The 22,770-nt window shown below is 47.7% G+C and overlaps 6 protein-coding genes across 6 annotated transcripts in view; 4 read left to right on the top strand and 2 right to left on the bottom strand.

The window, feature by feature from the left end:
- Positions 1–1,116, top strand: part of LOC120430222 (putative peptidyl-prolyl cis-trans isomerase dodo) — a 277,938-nt gene extending 276,822 nt beyond the window's left edge. The window contains exons 2-3 of the mRNA XM_052710276.1: positions 478–579; positions 652–1,116. Of these exons, the coding sequence (XP_052566236.1) occupies positions 519–579; positions 652–1,070 (480 nt within the window). The 5' untranslated portion in view covers positions 478–518 and the 3' untranslated portion in view covers positions 1,071–1,116. The remainder of the gene's footprint in view (positions 1–477; positions 580–651) is intronic.
- A 13-nt stretch (positions 1,117–1,129) lies between these two features.
- On the bottom strand, positions 1,130–7,989 carry LOC120430221 (protein penguin). Its single transcript, XM_039595300.2, has 3 exons — positions 7,473–7,989; positions 1,486–2,971; positions 1,130–1,425 (listed from the first exon to the last, which is right to left on the bottom strand). Exons 1-3 carry the CDS (start codon positions 7,862–7,864, stop codon positions 1,252–1,254), a joined length of 2,052 nt encoding a protein of 683 aa, XP_039451234.1. The 5' UTR covers positions 7,865–7,989; the 3' UTR covers positions 1,130–1,251.
- A 98-nt stretch (positions 7,990–8,087) lies between these two features.
- LOC120430220 (isoleucine--tRNA ligase, mitochondrial) lies at positions 8,088–11,117 on the top strand. Its single transcript, XM_039595298.2, has 2 exons — positions 8,088–8,329; positions 8,388–11,117. The coding sequence occupies exons 1-2, from the start codon at positions 8,153–8,155 to the stop codon at positions 11,046–11,048; spliced, it is 2,838 nt and encodes a 945-aa protein (XP_039451232.1). The 5' UTR covers positions 8,088–8,152; the 3' UTR covers positions 11,049–11,117.
- Positions 11,118–11,941: 824 nt separating this feature from the next.
- On the bottom strand, positions 11,942–16,134 carry LOC120430224 (eukaryotic translation initiation factor 3 subunit D). Its single transcript, XM_039595304.1, has 3 exons — positions 15,923–16,134; positions 15,711–15,830; positions 11,942–13,812 (listed from the first exon to the last, which is right to left on the bottom strand). Exons 1-3 carry the CDS (start codon positions 15,999–16,001, stop codon positions 12,164–12,166), a joined length of 1,848 nt encoding a protein of 615 aa, XP_039451238.1. The 5' UTR covers positions 16,002–16,134; the 3' UTR covers positions 11,942–12,163.
- Positions 16,135–16,220: 86 nt separating this feature from the next.
- On the top strand, positions 16,221–16,757 carry LOC120430226 (uncharacterized). The gene is made up of 2 exons (XM_039595306.2): positions 16,221–16,400; positions 16,469–16,757. The coding sequence occupies exons 1-2, from the start codon at positions 16,369–16,371 to the stop codon at positions 16,755–16,757; spliced, it is 321 nt and encodes a 106-aa protein (XP_039451240.1). The 5' UTR covers positions 16,221–16,368.
- Positions 16,758–16,763: 6 nt separating this feature from the next.
- LOC120430225 (mitochondrial intermembrane space import and assembly protein 40-B) lies at positions 16,764–17,365 on the top strand. The gene is made up of 2 exons (XM_039595305.2): positions 16,764–16,981; positions 17,045–17,365. Exons 1-2 carry the CDS (start codon positions 16,764–16,766, stop codon positions 17,292–17,294), a joined length of 468 nt encoding a protein of 155 aa, XP_039451239.1. The 3' UTR covers positions 17,295–17,365.
- The last annotated feature ends 5,405 nt before the right edge of the window (positions 17,366–22,770 follow it).

The following is a 22,770-nucleotide window of genomic DNA, read 5'->3' as shown; positions in this document are numbered from 1 at the left end:
CAAGGTTTTTCTGGAGCTCTCGAATCGCTGAGCAATGTGATTGAGTTTACCCAGGGCGAAGTCGTGCATAAACTACGAGGCCTTCATATTTGAACTTTTGAACCCTGTGTGGCTTTTTCTTTATACTAAATTTCAACTTTTAGTTTTGAGCTTGGTTTTTGCATTCCAAGTTGCAAAATTCGAATTAACGAATCCGCACTGTAGCATTTTTTTCGTGATTCGCAGTGTTTTTTTGGGTGTATTATCTTGCAGACTTTTCAGCACTAACAATGTACAGAATTCTGCAAGCCAAACCTCTGCAACCGTAACCTGACAGCATATTTCACGCCGCGCGAAATGTCAATCGCTGTCAATCTCGGCAGCCGCAAACCAGAGTCCTTGCCGCGCCAGACAAATCAAAAAATTTCGGAAGCTGCGCGCATCCTGTACGTACTCGTGCTTTGACTGCGTCGCCCAGGAATCTACCATCCAAAATAAAAGTCAAGTTTTTTGTAAAAGGTGCAACATTTGAAATTGAAATGTCCGACGGCCAGGAAAACGTCCCCGAGGGCTGGGAGAAGCGCACCAGCCGGTCCACAGGTTAGTAATCGATATCGAAGTCGGCGTGAACCCGGAAGATTGCCACTGTTGTTGTTGTTTTTGTGTTCCCAGGAATGACCTACTACTTGAACGTGTACACCAAAGAGTCGCAGTGGGACCCGCCGACGAAGCCGGCCAGCCCGGGGGACACCACGTCGGAGGTTCAGTGCGCCCACCTGCTGGTCAAACACCGCGACTCGCGGCGGCCGGGCTCGTGGCGCGAGGAAAACATCACCCGCAGCAAGTCCGAGGCGCTGCAGATCCTGGAGGGGTACCGCAAGCAGATCCAGTCCGGCGAGGTCACCCTGCCGGAGCTGGCCCAGAAGTACTCGGACTGCAGCTCGGCCAAGCGGGGTGGCGATTTGGGGATGTTCAAGCGCGGGATGATGCAGAAACCGTTCGAGGATGCGGCCTTCGCGCTCAAGGTGGGGGACATGTCGGACGTGGTGGACACCGACTCCGGGGTGCATTTGATCTTGAGACTTAAGTAAGGCGGAGGTGGGAGCTGTGTGAGATTATCGCGTGCCCCGGGAAGGATTGAAAATAAACATTTAAACTTTAGGCAGGTTCAGCTTCAACGCTCTTAGTAAACTCTATCTTGGTGTATGTGTGAATAAAGAAAGTTACGAAACTAAACGGGAAACCACGGTGACCGCGCCCGGGTTCTTATTTCTACAGCTTGAGCTTCTCCAGCAGCAGCTTGGCGCCGGCGTGGCCGGCCTTCTTCAGCTCCCCCTTCAGCGCCTTCAGCTTCTGTTTGAGCTCCTTCTGGACGGGTTCCGCCGAGTTTTCGAACATCAGCAGCAGCAGGAAGCTGGGTCGGTTCTGCGCCGTCCAGGATTTGATCTAGAAGGAGAGAAAACTTGGTTATAATTTGTTCAGAAATGATTTTCAATCGAAACTCACCACTTCATCGGACAGCTGCTCCACAACTGCGCTTCCAAACTGGGAACAGTCCTCGCCCTCTTCCTGTCGCTTCTCCTGGTCCAGCTTGATGATCTTCTTCAGAGCGATGTGCATCCCCGCTTGCTCCACCCCCGGAACCAACGGGTTCAACAGCAGTCGCTTCTCCAGCGCCTTCTCCTTCTCCTCCGCAAACGGACTCTTCTTGACCTTCTTCACCCGGTTGCCCTTCCGGGCGTTTTCCGCGGCCGCCGGCGTCTTTTTCTTCTCCTCCACCATCGGCACTCCCTCCAGATTTACCTCCGTCTCCTGGATCTTCCACTCTGGATTCGCCACGACCGCGGCCAACGCCTGGTGCACCCGGCGCAGCTGCTCCCCCTTCAACCCCTTTACGATGGCCGCCGTCAGCAGTGCCGTGTGACCTCCGCGCAGCCAAAACTCCGCGTTCGCCTCAACCGCCTTACAAAACGGTTCCACCGCAGCCCCCAAAATCTCCCTCCTCCGGATGTCCTTGTCCTTCTTACTGTACTGCAGATAACCGTCCAGAATTTCAATCTGCGTCGGATGCAGCAGATCCTTGTCCGCGGGGGAAAACACCCATCCAAACACCTTGCGACCCCACTCTCCACTCGCCACGATCGCTTCCGCGTGCTCCAGAATCACCGAAACAACCTGCTTCCCCAAAATGACCGTGTCGTCGTAGCAGTTCAAAATGCACAGAATCAACCGATGGCCATGCTCGTGAACGCTCAGCTTCTCCACGTACTGCTTCAGCGTCTTCAACGCCGCACGACGATCCTTAACCACCGAATTCACAAAGCAAAAGATGGCCGCACTAGTTCCGTCCTTCGTGCTGGAAATCGCCGCCAAGTGCGGCAAGTACAACTCAATCACCTCATTCCGATCAACCTCAACCGCTTCCTGCAGATAATCCAGCAGCAACGCGTGCAACAGCCCATTGTCCGTAAGCTGCTTGTTCGCCGCCTGCACCAAATGACCCTTCACCGTGCTCAGCACCGTCTTTTTCATGAACCCATCCGTCTTCCAGGTGTCCTTCATACAGCTTACCGACTTATCCTTGCTCTTCTGGAAGATCTCCGAGTAGAACGCCTGCCTCAAGAACGCCTTCTGCTCATTCGTCGCGTACTCATTGTAAACCGAGTCCACGATCGACCCCGCAAACACGTGGCTGCACATCTTGACCACGTTCTTGATGATCCCGTCGGTGACCTTCGCCCACAGCGCCTTCGATCCGTTCTTCAGCAGGCAGGTGACGCAGTGATGGCCGTACTTTGAAGTGGAAAGCTCGTAAATGTCCGCGATCAGCTTGTCGGCGATTTGGTCGCGCAGCTCGTCGGAGGCGTTCTTGATCATGCACTGGACGACGCGGGCCGTGTCGTGGCTGGTGGCGATGCGGCTGTACGTGTTGTCCTTGTTGAGCTTGGCGTGCAGGTCGACGACCAGTTGTTCCTTGTTTTCGGTGGATTTCCTGGAAATTTTTAATGAAAAAATGTCCTGGTTAGAAACACAACAGATTATTCATCTTAATTGTAGTGTCCGGGATTTGATCCCGAATGGTCCCGCCCGTGTGGATCAATCGGACCGCGCACTGGACTCACAATCCAGATGTTGCTAGTTCGAATCCCGAATTTCTGTAAATATGGGTATCCGGCGCCGTCGCCACGTGCCGTACTCAAACACTTAGGAGCCCAGAGCGGCGAAGTCCTTGTAGATAAAAAGGAAGACACTAGTGGTTGGTACCAGCAATTGTGGCCGACAGCTATAAAGTCAACTTCGTTTGTAGTGTCCGGGATGGCCATCCGGAAGGGAGAGGGTTGAAACGAGCCCAACGCTGGAGACACTTGGTTGAAAGCAGCGCTGGATCGACTTCATCAGCTTTGTCACTTGAGAGCCGTCCTGCTGCAGCTTGAGGGCTTCTTCGAGTAGGACCCCGAAAACACCGTTGAAGAGCAGTTGATCGGAACTTGAAGGTTGTTCCTGTATGTACTCCAACAGATCGCCATCAAACCCTTGCTTGATAAAGCAGCACCTTCGGGTGGATGATTCGACGCAGATCGTGTCCCAGGATGGTGTTTCTGACGGTTGCGGTTGGGTACCGCCGCCGTCGGCCATAAACAAACCGTACCGCCGACTTAAAGCAGCAATGAAGTTGATCCTTGAGCGCCTTGAGGCTTGAACAAGCTTTCGTAGCGTGGCTGTTGAACGCCTTTTGAACCACGGTGTTGACTTGCTGTTTCCCCGTCATGTTGTTGTCGAGCTGCGGGCTCAGGTTTGTAACAGAGTCCGACAGAGCTACAACCTCTCCGTCGAAGACAATTTCCATTCTCGGCTCAACTCTTCCGGTCCGGGAAAATGGTGACCCGCGTTTTCTTCGGGTTTGTCGGCTTATAACTCGTAATTGCACTTCAGAGTCGTCGGGAGATTGTTGATGTACATGCTGAACATAAGGGCGCTCAAACATGACCCTTGCGAGGTGCCATCAGTTACTTCCCTGACAGCAGATGTTCCGTTTCCGTTTCGCACAGCTTGCTGCCGCTGCCCCAAGAAACGATGAGATAAGCCGACATGCAATTCCAGAGAACCGGAACTCTTCGTGTAGCTTCGCCTTTTTAGCGTGTAGTCCAGCCCCTGGTTGTCCCCGTAGCGCCGATTCGGATTGTGAGGGTAAAGCTTGCAAGCAAGATCCCTCAACTCAACAGCTTGCTTCATTGGCTGCGTGATGTTGCGTTCGGGAGCGTGCAAGTTCAACAAGTTGGTCAGCTCGGCGGTCAGCATCGGTGTTTAATTCAATGAAGAACTGTCGAAAGACTTTCCAGTTTAGGCTTGGAAGTCTGCTTTCAGTTGGACTTGGTCGATGTTGTTGAAGCTCCGTGCACGGGTGGACCTTGGTACTCTGATGTCCGCAATCAAGAAGACGACTTCGTGTTCCGAAATGTGTTGGGGGCCATTGGTGATCAAGAGATCAATGGTGGTCGAGGACGTGTCAGTGATTCGGGTGAGACCAGTAGATAGGATCACCAAGTTGAACACCTCTTCAGTGCGGTCAGGTTCTTGGAGGGCGGGTTGGCGTCAACGTTCAAATTGACAAGCCGCTGGTACTCGTCGATGAGAGCTTGAAGCGTTACCGCGGTCTCGAATTTGATCCGGTTCGAGTAGTTTTGCTCAACGTGGTTGGCCGACAGATAAATATGAGCACTTGAACTGGTCAATCTTAACATCCTTGAGCAGCCTCTGTGAACATGTCCTCGTACCGCTAGCACCGAGTTAAGGATGCTTCCAGATCCACAGTTTATTTATTTAACACCAACAGCACACTATCCGGAAGGGGTAGGCGTGGCTGAATGGTTACGCTGTTCGCTTTGTAAGCGGAAGGTTCTGGGTTCGATTCCCATCTGCCCCTATCGAGAAATTATGGAAAGAAGGAATAATTCTGAACACTTGAATATGAACGAAAAATTCATTAGCTCGCGGCGGGGTTCGATCCCCCGTCCTTTGGGTCAGCAGACAAAAATGCTAACCACCAGACCATCGAGGCTTAGTTGTCTAGAAGGATTAAGAATGCTATAAGAATCCAAGAAACTTGATTGGAATCTGTGTGAACCTAAGAACAGGAAAATGCAATATTGAATGCAAGTTGAATTCAAGGACACTGGTTGCATAATTGTTAGGCGAATATTGAACTTTCAACACGACCAGAATTCACCACAAAAAGCTTGGTGAACCGAATTGGAAAGCTTCCAAAAATGAATCCAAGAACATACGAAGAATTAAGGACTATAAATAGATTCGACCGGCCGCATCACTTACCACGGTGAATCCTGGCTTTACACCCATCTTACTAACACCCTCAAACCTCACGTGATACTTTGTCGAAGACGCAGCTGATTTAGCGGTCTTCATCACTCAAGTATCGGACTAAAATTCCTATCCACTTCCCCCGTGTCTTACCACTGGTCGTGGCCGGCGCTGTGATTGGCTAGCATGATAGGGACATTTGAAAGTTGCGAAGTGGTGATGATTGGTTCCTACTCTTCATCTGTGGTCCACGGAGCAATTCTTGGAGGTCCTGGTCAATAACAGAGTAGCAACTACGGGTAGACACCAATGCTATGCTATGCTAACACCAACAGCACACTATCCGCACCGCACTGTTCTTGTAGTTGGAACTCCAGCGTTAAACGGACCAAAGCGTAGAAAAGAGCCTTCAAATCGTAGACATCCGTAAAACCTTTTACGGCACGGAAGATTTTCATTTTCTTATAAATCATGCAGCAAAGCTGTCGCGAAGCTTTGGAAATCTTGAAGGAGGAGATGTGCTACTTGCACGTGAGTTCCGTGTCAGGAAACACGCTGAGGTCCTTGACACAGTTCTTTCGAGGGATTAATCTGCCGCAGATCTGGTATTCAAACTTGACTGGTTGCGTTTTCTGAAGAAGGTAATGACAGAGCACTTGGTGGGTTTGAAAACCATGCGGTTTGTTTCACACCAATCCGCGGAGATGTTCAGTTCCTATTGGAGGGCTTTGGGCGTCGGCTGCATTATTCATTTGACAGATCTTCATGTCGTCTGCGTAGAACTGACGCGGCTACGAGAAGGAGTGGTTGCAGTCGTTGTCGTTGTAGCAGCAAAATGAGTGGTCCGAGATGACTTCCCTGTGCGGTACCCGAAAAGGCCCAAAATGCAACCGACAAGTTGATTTCCCGGCAGGCCAGATAGGACTGGCACCTTTCCAGTTTAGCGATCGCAATGGAGGGTTCTGTCGACAGGTCGGTGTACACCGCGTCGGTTTGCGATCTGGCAGTGAAGATGTCGGTCACGAATGCTTGAATGGCATGAACCAGCTGGTCCTCGCTGATCAGGTTTTTGCAGAAGAAGAAACCTGGAGCCATGAAAGCTAGCTCGAAAAGTTTCGAAACGGCATATAAGCAAACATTTGGACTAACCTGCTGCAAATCGTGCTTATACCGCAATTCGCACAACTTCCTCGAAGCATATGTTAAATGGTGCATTGAATAAGCCGTAACCCATGAAGCAAGGAGAAAGGGTTAGCTAATCCCCCGCCAAACACACGTGACACATCCAAGGTAGCCTTGGTCAGCCAAGCCAGATTGTCCGAGAATTCCGTTTTTGTGCATAATCTGCCATATCTGTTCACCGGCGTTCGTAAGCTGACTTGACGTTTATGAAGAAGTGATGTGTGGCATTTCCGTCTGAAATGACGGTGCCGGGAGGTCCAAGTTGGGGTTCAAAGCCGTCTCCATGTGCTACATCGCTCGTTGAAGAACTGCTGCCACCTATCAAACACCTCGCCTTTTGTCCATGAGAAGTTTTACGCAGGCGTCCCTCTGGACTGGTTTCCGCCGGCGTCCCGAGGCGTGTTGGCTTGCGGTGCATAACCTTTACGAGACCGGTTAGCCTTCTCGTAGAAATGGCGCTTCTTTAGCTTGAAGACCGTTTACTGCTGTTTCAGCGCTTGGTTGTATCGTGCCACGTTCTCATCCTTTGCTTTCTTCTCGTCGTGCAGTGCGCTGACATCCTTCGTCGAACCATCCTACCTATTGTGGCTTCAGCGGCACTGCCGATGAACGTCCGCACCGCGAAACGGGTGGATGGCCGAGAAGAATCGGCCGTCGATGAGAACGTGGTCGATTTGTGTTTTCGTTCGTTAGTTAGGTGATGTCCAGGTGACTTTGTGGATATCTTTCCGGGGCTCCAAACCACGGGAAGCCGTTTTCGTTCGTGACGGAGTGTAGGCTATTCGGCCCAATCTCCTGCTTTACTCCAACATCGAAGTTGCGGAGTTTGAGCTCGTTCAACAAAGCGTACTCGTACCCAACAAAACGTAGCGAAATGCAGCTCCATGTTCTGAGTTTCCAATCGGTGTCCTTTTCGTGCTTAGTTCTCTGTCATTTGTTCCGGCACATTGAAAGTTCCCAAATTTGACAAAAAAAATCCGAATCAAACTCACCTCTTCAGTGTCTCGTAGATCTTCTTCGCCCCCACGCTCAGCTCGTACAGATCCTTGGTCTTTGCCTTGCGGCGCTGCTCCCGCAGTTCCTTCTGCTTCTTCTTCAGCCCGGTCCAGTACTCGCGCTTCGATTCCGGCGTGTTGGCCACAAACGGCTTCTTTTCCGCGCCCTTTTCGCGGAAATCCTTGCCTCCTCCCTTACCCCCGGGGGTAAACTTCTTCTGGAACTTGCCCTTCTCGCCGACCGTTCCCGGCTTTCTGTCGAACTTTGGGGTGAACTTTTTCACCGCCTTATCGGTTGATCCGGCGTCGGGTTTGGGTTTTTTGACGCCCTCCTTCTTGGCCGGAGCCTTGTCCGCGTCGCCGACGGCGCGCTTCTTCGTTTGGATCATTTTGTCCAACAGTTATTGATTTGTGTGGGGCACGCGGTGCCAAAAATGCGAAACACGAGAACCACGATCCGGAATAACGAACTGAACAGGCCACAGGCAGAACAAGTCAACAAAAACACGTTTTTCTGGAAGTTTGACAGCTGCGCGATTTCAAAACAGTTATCCCTGCGGGAAAGAGAGCCACTTTGTAAAAGTGTGACATGAAAAGTCTGCAGGCGTGCTAATATCTGCGACTAAACAACTGTCAAAGGGTGTAAACAAAAATCGATTTGAAGAACCGGCGGCAAGATGTTACCGCACCGGAACGTGAACCGTCTGGTCGGAACCGTTCGGCGGTTTATGTCCACGGCTAGTGTGCCTCGGGACGAGCCAAAGTTCACGCACACCATAAATCTACCCAAAACGAAGTTCCCCGCTCGGCTGAACGCCGACAAGCGAGCCGATGTTCAGGACCGATTACGGAAGGTAGGTCGTTCTTTTGGGTCATGTACATGTTGGTGTTAAATAAATCGTTTCTCGATAGACCTGCTTCGCCGACCTGTACAACTGGCAGCGGGAGAACCTTCCCGCGGAGCGGGAGTTCATCCTGCACGACGGTCCGCCGTACGCCAACGGTGACCTACACATGGGCCACGCCATCAACAAGATCCTGAAGGATTTGATCCTGCGGCACAACATCGTGGAGGGGCGGCGGGTTCACTACACGCCTGGCTGGGACTGCCACGGGTTGCCGATCGAGCTGAAGGCGCTGGACGCGTACAAAGGAAAGGCAGAGTCGTTGAACCCGCTCAAGATCCGGCAGATGGCGCGCAAGTTTGCGCTGGACACGATCGAGAAGCAGCGCGGCGAGTTTGAACAGTGGGGCGTTACGGCGGATTGGGGTAGGAGCGGGGCGTGGTACAGGACGATGGACGTGGGTTATATCGGGGCGCAGTTGCGGTTGTTTCGGGAACTGTTTGAGCGGGGGTTAATCTACAGGGATTTGAAGCCGGTGTATTGGTCGCCGTCGTCGCGATCAGCACTGGCCGAGGCGGAGTTGGAATATGATGAAGCTCACAAGAGTCCGTCGTTGTACTTGAAGATGAAGATCGCCTCGACGGGATGTCCGACGATCCAGGAACGACTTGGAGAGGGCGTTTCAGCGGTTATCTGGACGACGACTCCCTGGACGTTGCCAGCTAATCAAGGAATTTGCTTCAACCCTGATCTGTGTTACAGTTTGGTTCAAACTGATCAACGCGAGCTTCTTCTAGTCGGAACCGACTTGATCTCCTACCTTTCAGAACAGCTGCAACTTTCGCTGAACAAGGTATCAGATATCCGAGGATCTGAACTGCAGTCAACTCAGTACAACCATCCAATAACCTCGGAAGAACTTCCCTTCATCCCAGCGAGTCACGTGAAGGCCGAGAAGGGAACCGGTCTCGTTCACACCGCTCCAGCTCACGGTCCGGACGACTTCTTGGTCTTCCTGAACCGCAAAACTCCGATCAAATCTCTGATCGACGAAGCCGGTTGCTACAACCAGACCGCTCCGGAGTTCCTTCGTGGAAAGTTCGCTCTAACCGAAGGTAACCAAATCATCCTGGAACACCTCCGCGATCAAACCCTGTCCTGCGGTACGATCGAGCACTCGTACCCGATCGACTGGCGTACGAAGCAGCCGGTCATGCTGCGAGCTAGCGCCCAGTGGTTCATCAACACCGATCGACTAAAAGAGTCCGCGCTGGCTGCCGTTGACAAGATCGAGGTTTACCCGCAAACCTCGGCGGACGTCAGCAAGAAGGTTCTGCGCGGACAGCTGCAGAAGCGACCTTACTGGTGCATTTCCAGACAACGGGCTTGGGGCGTTCCCATCCCCGTAGTTTACGAGAAGGAGTCGATGTCTCCGATCGTTCACGCCGGGATCATCGAGCAGGCCTGTCGATCGCTAGCGACTTCCGGCAACATCGACTTCTGGTGGTCCTCATCCGTTGAACAGCTTGTCCCCAAAGAAGTCCTCTCGGAACTCGGCCTCTCCTCGCAAGATCTCACCAAGGGCAACGACATCCTGGACATCTGGTTCGACTCCGGCATCTCGTGGCTGAGCGTCCTCGGACGCGATCGCACTGCCGACCTCTACCTGGAAGGTCTCGATCAGTTCACCGGCTGGTTCCAATCGTCCCTACTCACGAGCGTCGCAGCTCGAAATACCAGCCCGTACCGGGCCGTGTTCGTGCACGGCTTCGCCGTAGACGAGCACGGCATGAAGATGTCCAAATCGCTGGGCAACATCATCTCGCCGAAAGATATCGTCAAACAGTACGGCTGCGATGCGCTGCGTTGGTGGGTCGCCGCGCACGCCATCCAGCACACCTCGATTCCGGTGAGCCACAAGCTGCTCGGTTCCTCCGCCGAGAGCGTTCAGAAACTACGCGGGATCTTCAAGTACCTTCTCGGAGTCGTCTCCAGCGAAGACACCAAAGAACTCGACCCCGCCAAACTATTCCACGTAGATCGGTACTTCCTGCAGCAACTCCACCACTTCCACAACACCGTCTTCAGCCAGTTCGACTCGTACCAGTACAACAAAGCCTCCACCACCATCCTAACCTTCAGCGTGTCCACGCTGTCCGGATTATACCTGCACCTGATCAAGGACCGCCTGTACTGCGGCCCAGACGACCAATTCCACAACCTCCGAGCGATCCTCACCCAAACGCTCGAGACGCTCTGCAAAGCGCTGTGGCCGATCGCTCCCTTCCTGGTTGAGGAATGCTGGTCGTACCGAGGCTCCGACCCCTTCTTCAAATCCTGCCAACAATGGAATCGACCAGCTCTGGCAGAAAACGCAACGGCGACGGCACCCATAATCGAGCAGGCTCTCGAGTTGAAGCGCGCTGTCTACCAGCAGTCCCAGCTGGACGTCAACACGTGGTTGTTGGCGGTGGAAGCCACCGTTCCGAAGGGATCGCTAGACCTGCTTAAGCAGCTTCATCCGACGCTGGAGGAGCCAAACTGTAGTTCAGAGCTGTGCGAGTTGCTTCAAGTGGGTTCGATTGCGCTTAAGGAAGGTGAAAAGGTTGGGGTTCAGGTCTCCCGGAAGGACTTGCGACTCTGTGCGCGGTGTAGACGGTTTGGAGTGTCTGGGCAAGGTCACGTTTGCGAGCGATGCGAAGCGGTGCTCAAGGTGAAGGGGGTGTAATGTTATGTTTATACTTGTAGTTATATGTAATTTCTGTTATTAAATGAGTTTGCTTGAAAATACTTTGAAGATTGTTGTTCTCATATTTCCGCGCTGGAATCACATGAACCAACCTAGATGACCTGTTTTAAAATGTTTCAAATGGCAAGAAGGGTACGTTTAAGGAAGGATTTGGACGGTGTGGATCTTATGTGCCGGATGCGTGCGGGAGGAAGCTGGTTACAGGGGCCTTGGCTGGTGGTTGCGTCCGTTGGAGTTTGATGGGAATATTATTACCCAGGATTTGCTGATTTTGTTTAGGCGCCTTTTTTTTTTCTCATAAAATTATTTTTATTAGGTCCTTTTCGGTACTGGGACCTGGTTAGGACCGAGTCGGCTTTTGTAATTACATTTGGCTTAATAATTACAGAGGATCTTGTGTGTAAATGTTAGTGGGAGGGAAGCCGATTACCCGCGGCCTACTCGGGGTTAGTAGGGAAGGAATTGATTTTAGGCGCCTTTCGTCATTCCAACATTGAAACCAGTCTGAGCTTGACGGCGCCGAGAGCGGTCTCTACACTTGATTTTGTAAGCTGAGGGCGGAATTCACACTGCCTAGGGCGTCCAATCCGGTTAAGCAGAGAGACCGCTTGATTTTGACAAATGGATTACATGAAACAGTACGTAGCGTTTGTCTTTTAGATGGTACATCCGCACACTTCTCACCGGTAACATTCTGCGTTCTAACAAGCAGAGTCTCTCGCAGTCCTCACTTAGCTCGTATTTGGCAGACTCCCTAGATCATCGTCGATTTCAACTAGTACTTGACGCATCTTCAACTAAAAAGAAACAATTTGGAACGTGTGATATCTCCAGCAGGGACATTTCGGATCTTCCACTAAAACCCCCCAACGTTTGGTGTCCTTCCGGCAGCTCGCCACCGCAGCGACCAAACCACCGAAAAAACTTTATTCTTTTCCATTCGCACTGACGAAACTTTCTGCTTCTCTTCTCGCTTCCACTACCTGTTTACAATCAATAATGTGTGTATGTGTTACAATTGTTAGAATATTATAAAGTGTTTATATAACTGCTGCTGCTGGGAGGTTTTTCAAGACGTTCAAGATAAAATGTGTTTACTTTTGTGCCACTGCCGCGGCAGCGCTCGTTGGAGTGGTTGTCTTGGGTGCTTCTTCAGCTGGGGCTGCGGGAGTGGCCGCGACGGCAGCGGCGGCGGTGGCCGGAGCAGCTGCCGGGGCGACCGCTGCTGCAACCGGAGCTGGTGCCGCTGCAGGAGCTGCGGCAGCGGCCGCCGGCTTGGCCGTGTACGAGTACGGCTGGAAGGCGGACGTCTCGTCATCGCCCTCCTCCTCCTCGCCGTCGCTCTCGAACGTGTGGTCCGGGATGTCGTACAAGCGGATCATCGGCTTGTTGGGGTCCTTCATGATGAGGTACTTGCCGTCCTTTTGCTTCATGCAGATGTCGATGATGCAGCGCAGGATGCCCCAGGCGTTGTCCATGCTCAGATTGATCTGGTTGGCGAACTCGTGCGGCTTGAACTGCTGGGTGCCGAGGATGACGTGCCGGGATGAGTCGCGGACGTGGGCACGCGAGACGTATCCGAACTTGATCTGGTCGGAGCCGGCGAGCAGCGCTTGGACGGTCCACTTGGCCAGCTTGCACGAGTTGTTGCGCAGTTCGTTGGCGAGGACGGCACCGCGCTGCGTGTCCAGCTTCTGGCGCCACTCGACACCGTTGGCGACCTTCGAGTCCCACTCGTTGAGGGCTTTAATGGTGAGGAATTGGGTGTCGCCTTGCGGGGTTAGGAGAACGGCGTCGTGTTCGCAACGGGCGACCAGCACGATTCCGTTGTTCAAGTCCCACTTGCGGTAGCGATAGGCAACACTGGCGACCTCGCCGTCTTCGTCATCTCCGATGAACGGGTTGGCGTCTTCGAACTTGAACTTGGTCTCCTTCTCGCCACTCTTCAGCACCTGCTGGCTAAAGTTGTGGTTGATGAAGGTCGCTTCGATGGCCAGGTTGCGCGGTGAGTTGAGCGAATTTCCGTCCTCTTGCGGGGGTTCGATGGCCGTTTCGTTGACCGTCAGCAGATCAAACTCCGTGTTGTCGCGCTTGTCCATGAACAGCTTGTCGCCGATCTTCTCGATGACGATGTCCCACGAGTAGTTGGACCGGGTGCAGCACATGATCGTGGCCAGGATCGAGTCCGTGGCGTAAACGTTGCCGTGCGTCTTGGACAGCTGGCGGATGATCGGGTCGTCGGTGGTGGTCACGGTGTGGAAGATACGGTCCACACGCTGCAGCGGCTTCTCGTTCTTCACGTTGACGCGATCGTACACCTTGTCGTAGTACTCGAGCGTTCCGCAGGTGGAAATGTCCTCGCCCTCCTTCACGCTCGGCAACGACAGCTTCGACAGCCGCGGGAAGTCCATCTCCTCGATCGTGACCCAGTCCGGTCGGACGGCAACGGACGCGTCCCGGATCTTCGGTGGCGGCATACGGTTGCCCCACTTGCGGGTCGTTCCGCGCCGCTGGTCGCGGCCCTTGTTGGCGTTCTTCGAGAGGTTGGTCATGCCACCGCCCTGGACGCCGCCGCGATTGCCACGGCCACGGCCCCGGTTGCCGCGCATGTTGCCCCGGAAGCGGCCACGCTGGTGCGGCGGCTTCTGCACCCGGGCGCTGTCCACCAGGTGGAATGTCGTCTCGTCCTCCTCGTGGTAGTACGCATACTGGCTGCCACCGCCAAACTGGGAGTTGTACTTATCTGTTGGAAGGGGGGGAATAAATTTGTTAAACTTCGTTTTTAAAACAGGTAATTATGTTACACATGACCATGACCAGAGCAGAGGGTTGATTTGAAAATCTTTAGAAGTTTTGATTATTTTTTTCGATTTTGTTTTTGTCAAATCTTACATTTTATGAAAACTAATGATTGCAAAACAACTGAACTAGTGTAAAATGCATTTTAAAACACTTTTTCCATGCAATTGTTTTAACTATGGCTGGTTATTTCAATATTTATATTTCTTTTGTCGCGGTGTTTTGTTACAATTTTTGGTTTTAAGCATGTTATAAAAGTTTACGAAAAGTACAATAGTAATATTTGTGTTAATCCTTTAACAATTCCATAAATTGAGTAAGGGCTCAACCTCACTTGTTTGAAAAAAAGGGTTAAGATTGAAAACAATAGACACTAAAAGAGAATATATTTTATAAAAATTAAGAATCGATAGTAAGAGAATGATGAGCGTATTTTAAAGAATAAAAATGAGAAGCTGGATGTATTAGATGTAAAATTAGACAATATTGAATAAATAGAGATACAAAACAAGCTTAGATTATAGTTATGATAATTTAAAGGACAGATGAAGAATTATTCAAATAAATAAATTCGCAATAAAATCAAAAAAGATTAGGCAAATGATAATTAGACTTGATATTACTAGTACATCAAGGAAAAGTATATTTTAAAGACAAAAACAAAAAGTTAGTTACTGCAGTATCAATTGGTAAAAAAGAGTGGAAAAGCTTTGAGAGATAAGAGAATCAAAAGTTAGTAAAATCAAAATCAAATGATGGATATTAAATAGAAGAATCAGTGAAGAAGTGAGAATCAGTAGAGCAAAATAAAAATAGGAGATAGTTGGTAGCTGAGAATGAAGAGAAGAGAAACCCAGTTGTGCGATGTTTCAGGTACACCCACAGCAGTTGACTCAACATACTGCGAATCAAAACAATACCGTCTACAATCACAAATTACTTCCCTTTCCCACATTGTCGTGCCCCTTTCTTTCAGCCGTCTCGACTCTTACCCGCGGTGGTCAAAGGTTTACGATCCGTTTCCACAGGCCACCAGCTAGGTCATCATGAAAACCAAGCCAACGTGGAGGTAAGAAAATAGGACACTTGCAAGGAACCAGAGCTATACTGTTCTGATGATCTAACAGAACTACGGATGTAGTTAGTTGCGCTCCTTCCAGAATGTTCCTTACCTGGCGTCAACCAAAGAGCACGCAACAAGATCAGTGTCATTGCATGCTCTTAGGTATCAATCCTTGGCCACATATATTAATCTTTGAAAAGATTGATTTTTATTATTTTTATGTTTGAAAATTAGAATTTTTCCATTCGAAAAAAAAAATTCTGAATGTTTGAATTTAAACTTGTGTCTTTTTTTTGGCATTATGTTTGAATTTGGATTTACAGATCTTTTTATTCCCAACTACTCAACAAAAAAAAAGCAATTAATTTAATTTTTGGCACTAGCTACTCCAGGTTGTGGTCATTTCTGACAAAATGCCATGACATCACCAGTATCAAAAACCATGAAGTTTGATACCCATATTGATCAAACACGCTTGGTTTTTTTTAAATGTCCCTCCAACGGAACATTTCCGAGGGCACTGGCCAGACCCCTTCCCCAACACGGACGGGAACATCAAGTATCTAAATGAGAATCGTCACGTAACGTGCAACACTTTTCGTTTTTCTGAATTGACACCTCATCAGAAATAGAGCTCTTAAGACAAAGTTCTTTGTCAAAAATAAACTTTTGATCAAAATTTGAAACTTTAACGTAGTCCAACGTCAACGCCCTCAAACATCCTCCAAAGATTGAGGTTAGAAACCGCTTCTTCCAAGCAAATCTCTCCCGATACTCACTCGAATACTTCTTATCGGTTTGGGCCGTGCCGGTCCAGTCGGAGATCTTGCCGAGGCGGTCACTCTTGCTGAACGGCTGGTACGGGATGTCCCGGAACGCGTCCGGCAGCTCGCACGGACCTGCAAAGTTAAAAGAGAAAAGTTACAACTCAACACAAATTCAGCCGGGAAGAATAACACGAAGAAGAAGACCGCAATTTTTGCGTACTGACCCCATCCTTCCTCGTTGAACTGGAGCTGGGGCGCGTCGAACACGACCGACTCCGGCGTGCAGGCGATGGTCTCACTCATTGGGACCGGATTTCGCGGGGGTTTCGATGCGGATTTCCTAGGTTTTTGCACGGATTTTGTACGCGACACGGGGAAAATTTGCCGAACGTGGCTGCTGGGCTCGGTGAAAGAAGGAACTTTGACAGGCAGGGCTGCCAGATTTGAAGGTTTTGCTTGTTGGAGAGGGGGCAAATGTCATCGGGCTTCTACTGTAATGACGGCTAGCATCTCTGGCGAGGTTTGACAGAACAACACGCCGAACATTGCAAGTTGATGAAATTCTGTGAAAAGCAAAGTTTGATTTTTGAAAAGTGATTTCTCTGATAAGTCGTGAATATTCTTAAACATTTGATTAAATTTCAACTAATTTGTACTCCCACAATGTATTATGAGTAATTTCTACTATCTGGACGTTTCACTGTAAGTAAACAACCGCCCCAAAACATCTCGATTATGAAACACGTTTTCCCCACCCTTTCCCCTTCCAGCAAACTTGCCTCGGAACCGGAACAACTTCTGGCCGTCTTCTTCAAAAGCTGCCTTGAGCAATCCCTCTCCCGAATCTTCGGCGAAATCGGCGGCCAAACCACCGTCGACCTGCTCAAATTCGACGCCCGTCGAGCGCGCGCACTCATCCGAGTCCCCGCCAGTTTCTACGTCAAACTCCGCTCGGCAATCGCCCTGACCGGTTCCTTCCAGGACATCCCGGCCAGCTTCGTGGTGCACAAGGCGGGACCCCTTCTCCTCGGCCTCCTGGAAACCCACCTGGAATTCTAAAAAAAAATGTCACTCTGCAAAGCCTTCGGCAAGGACAAGGTGATCTTCGCCACGGCGGAAGATCACGCCACTCCAAGCACGGTGCAGCTGCCCGAGTCGGAACCGCAGCCCGGGCTGATCCTGGACAACGGCGACATCAACTGGAACTGCCCCTGCCTGGGTGGGATGGCGACCGGACCGTGCGGAGTCGAGTTCCGAGAGGCATTTTCTTGCTTTCATTACAGGTGAAATTTCAAATGTTCAAGAAATCTTCAAAGAACTAAAAAGACGTTTTTTAATTCAAACAGTGAAGCGGCACCGAAGGGCTCGGACTGTTACGACGCGTTCAAGACGATGCAGGACTGCATGGGCAACTATCCGGGCGTGTACGCCAAGCAGAACCAGCGGGATGGGGACGACGACGACGAGGACGACGGGTTGGATTTGGGCGCGGCGATGGCCGGGGCGGAACAGGCGAGTCCGGACAAGGTGTCGGTGGACAGTGTTGATGCGGCCGGTGCGGGATCGTCGGCGGCAGTGGTGCAGAAATCCGATTAATCTGTGGGGGACGTCATTGTAAGAGGAGTGTGTTTGGTAGTTTTAAATAAAGTTCTGTTCGATTAGTGGAATGCAGAATTTGTTGATTCTTGAGAGAAGCTTCCTTAAAAACGTATTTGATTCGTCTTCCTTTTAGTTTTTGTCATTTCACTAAGTAGATGGCTTACTCTAGTTAGGGTGAAGATATCCGTTATAATTCCATACAATTTATCGATACAATTTTTTTTTAGACAATAATTTTGCTAAACTTTTAATAAAAACTTTCTTGCACACTTCTTGCTGAGCTATTAGTTTTCTAACTTTGTGTTATTCAACTTATGCTTGATTTATTTTTAAGCACCGCAAATTTTAATTTTTGGTTTTCTAAACTTAAATTTTACCAGCATTTTTGCAAATCAGGCATTTTATTTTTCTTTGTGAGCATTTTTTGTAGGTTTCGAAAAAGTTTTTTTGCTTATTTTATTCAGCTTGATAGACATTTCCAAAATTTGAATTTGAAACTCATGTTTGACAACAAATAATTTTGACATTTTAATCTTTTGAGTTTAAAACTATATTATATAAAATGCTATTTTCACAACTTTTAGTGCAATTATATTTTTTTCAATTACAATAGTGTTTTTATTAGAATTTAACAGTTCTGCTCCAGGATGTTAAGTTTGCAATTCAGAGATTTGGAGAACCTTTCAACTGAGATCAATTCATAGGCCTTTGCAGGGAGGGTACATATTTCTACGATTAGATTTTGCTAGCTGGGTGCTCTTTTAGGGAAAATTAATTTTGAGAATAAACCCTAGATCTATGTTTGGCTTATAACTAATATCACAGTTGTTGACGGAGGAGTGCTTCGATGAGCGGATTCGTTGACATCCCACAGGAAGTCCTGAAGGTTCTCGTTGCCTTTTCGATGCTTGCGTCGATGGTGTCGACGCCGGCCAGCTCGTGTAGATCGTCGGTCGGGTACCACGGGTTGAGGTTGTGCACCATCTTGAGCAGCTTGTTCTGCTTCACCTGGAGTCGCTTACGGTGCGATTTGGCGCAGTTGCCCCAGACCGCAGCAGCGTAGGTCAGCATTGGACGGATGATGCACTTGACCACGAGCGACTTGTTCTTGATGCTCAGCTTCGACCGCCGATCCAGCAGGGAGTAGAGCGCTTTGGTGGACCGATCCACCTTCCCGATGATGTAGTTCACGTGCTTGTCGTACTTTAGCTTCTTGTCATGCACCACTCCCAGGTACGTGACATCGTCGTCCCACGTTGCAGGCTGGCCGTTGACGCTGATCGATCTGCGGGGAAGGTGCCGAGCAGCACGCCTCCTGGTGAAGAAGATGGACTGGGTTTTCCCTGCGTTCAGCTTGATGCGCCACCTCCACTGAAACTCCTCGGGGTTGTTTATATTTTTTTAAACTTAAGTTTGTGGTTATTTTTCTTCTCTTACTTCTGTTTTTTTTTGAAGATCTGACAACCCCATCAAAAGTTATGAGCACTTATGTGTTATTTATACACTTTTTTGAGACCGGATCTCAAATATTTTAATGAAAAAGTTGTCCGGATCTATCATGCGACCCATCGTTGGATAGGTAAACAAGACCTTTCCAACAAGCCCAAAAGATTGAAGATCTGACAACCCTATCAAAAGTTATAAGTACTTTAGTGTTTTTAATAAACTTTTTTTGATGCCGGATCTCAGATATTTTGATAAACATAAGCGAGGAAGGCACCAACCACCTAAAGGTGGATTAAGTAACGTTTTTTTGTGTAACTTGTATTGTTATACGTTACTTTCGTGTTCTACTTTGCCTTCGTTTTTTTGATTTTTAAATTTTGTTTTGTCAATAATTTATTACATTTGATTTTTATGTCTTCATCTTTAGTCTGTATTTTCATTTAAATTTGGAGTTTTTATTTTTCTAAGTTTGTTTTTGTTTTCTCAATTTGATTTCCAAACATAAAAAATCTTTTTTTTTATTTACAAATCCATCAGCTCTCAAAATTTTTGAAATCCTTAATCGACGACCCTTAATCCTTTACTTCTAAAAATTCTAAAAATCTCAAGTTCTTAAATTCTTAAACTGTTGAATTTCTTGGATTCTTACATTCTCAAAATTTTCTATTCTTAAATTATTAATTTTTTTATTGTTAAATTCATAAATGCCGCAATTTCAGAAATTTTAGGAGTCATATTTTAGATTAGAAACAATTTCTTGATTTTTGAATTATTAAAGTTTTTGATATGTGGTTTTTTTTTTTTATTCGAAATGAACAGTTCTTAATTAGTTAAATTTAAAATAAAAAATACAAATATTGAAATAACAAGCCATAGTTTTAACATTTGCATGGAAAAAGTGTTTTAGAAAGGCATTGTACACTAGTTCAGTTGTTTTGCAATCATTAGTTTTCAAAAAATGTAAAATTTGACAAAAACAAAAATTTAAGTGAAAAAAAAATAATTTTGCGATAATAAACATCGAAAATTTTCAAAAATTTAAAAAAAAATAATCAAACCAAACATGCTAAAAACGCTAAAAACGATTCTAAACGCAGGGGAATGCGGAGTCGGAGTCGTCAAAACTTGTCAAAGCTGGAGTCGGAGTCGGAGTCGGCAAAATTTTAAGAGCTGGAGTCGGAGTCGGAGCCGAACATTTCTGATAACCCGCAGTAGGAGTCGGAGTCAGAGTTATCTTAAATTCAACAAAAAATATGTTTTATTTATTGTTCAGTATTTATATAAAACAGCTTAATTTACAAAATTTCTTATATTTATGATTGTTTTTTAAGTCGCATGTATGTGATGTTTTGATGGGCCAGTGAAAAATATTTAATTTAACCCACCCCATTAACTTATCGTCACAGTGTCCTGATGCAAACAATGATCGAGCTCGAGCTGTCACAGCCCTGCGAAGTATATGACTGACATATCGAGCGGTCAGTAAAAAAAAAAACCCGCCAGAAGTCGCCTGACAAAAAACTTTTGCTAGAAAGAGATAGGAAATCTTATGCAAACAAACGTCCAGCTGCCATGTAAACATACTTTGAATGTGTTAGTAAATTTCTGACTAGAAAGCTTATGCATCCATATATATATTATTGAATTTAACCTCAAACCCCGATGGTTTGACACCAACTGTTGTCAAACGAACGGGGTCACTTTTTAGTTTGACACCCTCTTTACACGGAGTCCACACACACTATCAAACGTTTGTTTTGACAGTGTTCGTGAGCACCGTGTAAAAAGTGACAGTTTGTCACTTTTTAGTTTGACTTTGACCAACCAACGGGGTACAAACTAAAAAAGTGTCAAACGAAAAAGTGACCAACCACCGGGGGTTGAGTGTATAGTAGGGTGGCTCGACATGATCGATTTTACAGAACAGGCCTTTTCCGGTCCCATTTGGGCCCCCAAACAACCCCCCAAAATTTGGGAGCGATTGGATTTGACCCGGCTTTCCGCAAAGCGATTCAAATTTGTATGGAAATTTGTATGGGAAAACCCTCTTTTTTACATTTTGATTTTTATAATTTTAATTTTTCACTCAATTTTAAAACTAACACCGTAGAAGTATAGTCCTGAATGTCCTCTAAAACTTTCCCGAAGAAAGTATGGTCCTATCTTGCTTCTGGAAAAAGATACAGAGTTTTTTAAAGAGGCATTTCAAAATAAGTGCTGAAAATTATATTTCTTGCCAACACTGTCAGTACTTCGGTAGATATTTCGAAATCTTATTTTTCAACGTATTGTCGCCGCGGCACTAAACCGAATTGAGCGAGTTTAACTCTCGCGACGATTTTTTGTCGCGAAATATCTGTCACACGTGTATCGGTGGTTTTGAATCAGTGTGCTAGCTTGTTTTGTTTTGATTGCTTGGAATTGTTTGAATTGTTGAAGTATAAATTATAGATTCTACGCTGATTTTAGGAGAAATGAAACCAAAAAATTCAAATTATTGATGAAAATCTCATGTTCCGATAAATTAGGAGCTTAAACTACCACACGAACCGTTTAGTGGGGTTATATTTTGAATTTCAATTGATTTCTAGATTCAGAAGGAGAGGCAGAATACCACGAGTGCTATCTGGCCTCGTTACGTCCCGTCAGAACTGACCTGATCCGATTGCCAAGTCACCCTTTTTAATCATCCTTTTCAGGCACCGCCATCATCCTTTTCAGGCTGCATTTCATGCCATGGTCCTTCGAATCCACAGCCATAGAGCAAATTTCGGCAGATTTTGGGGTCAGTTCTGTGATTCTTGTTGGTCGTGGCGCTAGTCGCTTCGCTATTGTCGCCGCGGCACTAAACCGAATTGAGCGAGTTTCACTCTCGCGACGCTTTTCTGTCGCGAAATAACTGTCAAGCATGTTTGGGCTGTTTTGAATCAGTGTGTTAGCTTTTTTGTTTTGATTGCTTGGTTTTGCTTGAGTCGTTGAAAAAATCGTGGAGTTCTACGTGGATTTATGATGAATTGAGACAATTATGTTTAATCAGTGATTAAAATCATATGCTCCGGTGCATCAGGGGTTCAAACTAGCATCCGAACTGTTTTCGTTAGGTCATGAGATGATTTTCAGTTTGTTCCCAGCTTCAGGAGGAGACACAGAATATCAAGAATTTTGGTCACAATCTTGGGCTGGGTTGCTATATGGCATCAAAAAAATTACCGATTGACCGTCAATCTGGTCCGTTAGTCCCATCACGAGTTAGTTATGATGATCCGGTTGCTGATTTGGGGGGCTCAACAAAATTTAAAATTTGGATTGACCTTTTGAAACCCGAGCTCGCGGTCATCAGCCTTTTCAGGCTGGACTTCAGGGAATTATCCATCAAATTCACGCCCATAGATCGATTTCTGGCAGAACTTTGAGGTCGGTTCCTTGATCCTTCTTGGTCGCGGCGCTAGTCTTTTCGCAACTCCACTCGCGAAATTTCAGTTTGGTGCCGCGGCGAAATCTTGTTTTGGTTTCGAATGTGACATTTGAGATACACTCAGAAAAGAAACAAGCCAAAATTGCTTCGCGAGATGAAACACACTCGCGCTGTTTATTCGATTTATTTCCGAAATCACAATACTCCACTCGCGACATTTCAGTTTGGTGCCGCGGCGAAATTTTGTTTTGGTTTCGAGAGTGACATTTGAGATACACTCAGAAAAGAAACAACATAAAATAACATCGCAAGACGGAAATGACTCGCGCTGTTATTTCGATTTATTTCCGAAATCACAATAATAAGGAAGCAACCTAGCAAAATGGTGCCTTAGGAAAAGTTGTTTTATATCAATGTGGCTTTTATTAAAAATTATTGACATGCAGGGTGACACACCTACAGGGTTTCAACCAAGCCCTAACTTCTACTGGTGACCTTTTAAAGCGTTGGTGTCTTAGGAAAAGTTGTTAAGCTACTTATCCCAAGAAATTTTGACATAGTTGGAAGACAGGGTGGCACATCTACAGGGTGTCAACCAATTTCTAGCTTCTA

Source organism: Culex pipiens, chromosome 1, assembly GCF_016801865.2.
Source record: "Culex pipiens pallens isolate TS chromosome 1, TS_CPP_V2, whole genome shotgun sequence".
Classification (NCBI taxonomy): domain Eukaryota; kingdom Metazoa; phylum Arthropoda; class Insecta; order Diptera; family Culicidae; genus Culex; species Culex pipiens.
The sequence above is the reverse complement of the archived record's forward strand: the minus strand, read 5'-3'. Positions and strand labels throughout refer to the sequence as shown.